Source organism: Pygoscelis adeliae, unplaced genomic scaffold, assembly GCF_000699105.1.
Source record: "Pygoscelis adeliae isolate BGI_AS28 unplaced genomic scaffold, ASM69910v1 Scaffold346, whole genome shotgun sequence".
In the NCBI taxonomy this organism is placed as follows: domain Eukaryota; kingdom Metazoa; phylum Chordata; class Aves; order Sphenisciformes; family Spheniscidae; genus Pygoscelis; species Pygoscelis adeliae.
The window spans coordinates 127,433-127,761 of NW_008824902.1; the positions used below are offsets into that span (position 1 = coordinate 127,433).

Here is a 329-nt window from a genome sequence, read left to right on the forward strand (position 1 = left end):
CTGCGCGGTGGGCAACGCCGCCTACCACGAGTCCTTGCCTGCCGGGACCCTGGGCAGGGCCGTGCCCAGGCTGACGTGGCTGTTGAGCGACGCGCAGGCCAGGACGCGCTGCAACGCGGCCTTGGCCCTGGGCAACCTGGGCCGGCGTTCGGTGGAGCTGGGGGACCTGCTGATGGAGAGCAGGGCCCCCCACGTCCTGCGGGGGGTGCCCTGCCGGGACCCCCGGGAGAGCGTGCGAGAGGGAGCCCTCGTGGCGCTGCGGGCCCTCAGCCAGCACCCCGGGATACAGCGGGTACTGCACGGGGACCTCGGCTCCCTGGTGGGACCTG

General features: G+C 74.5%; 1 protein-coding gene across 1 annotated transcript in view; it reads left to right on the plus strand.

Moving 5' to 3' along the window:
• STK36 (serine/threonine kinase 36) overlaps positions 1-329 on the plus strand; it is a gene marked incomplete at its 5' end in the record, with an annotated part of 17,794 nt that overhangs the window by 11,860 nt on the left and 5,605 nt on the right. The window contains one exon of the mRNA XM_009324861.1: positions 3-292. Within this exon, the coding sequence (XP_009323136.1) occupies positions 3-292 (290 nt within the window). The remainder of the gene's footprint in view (positions 1-2; positions 293-329) is intronic.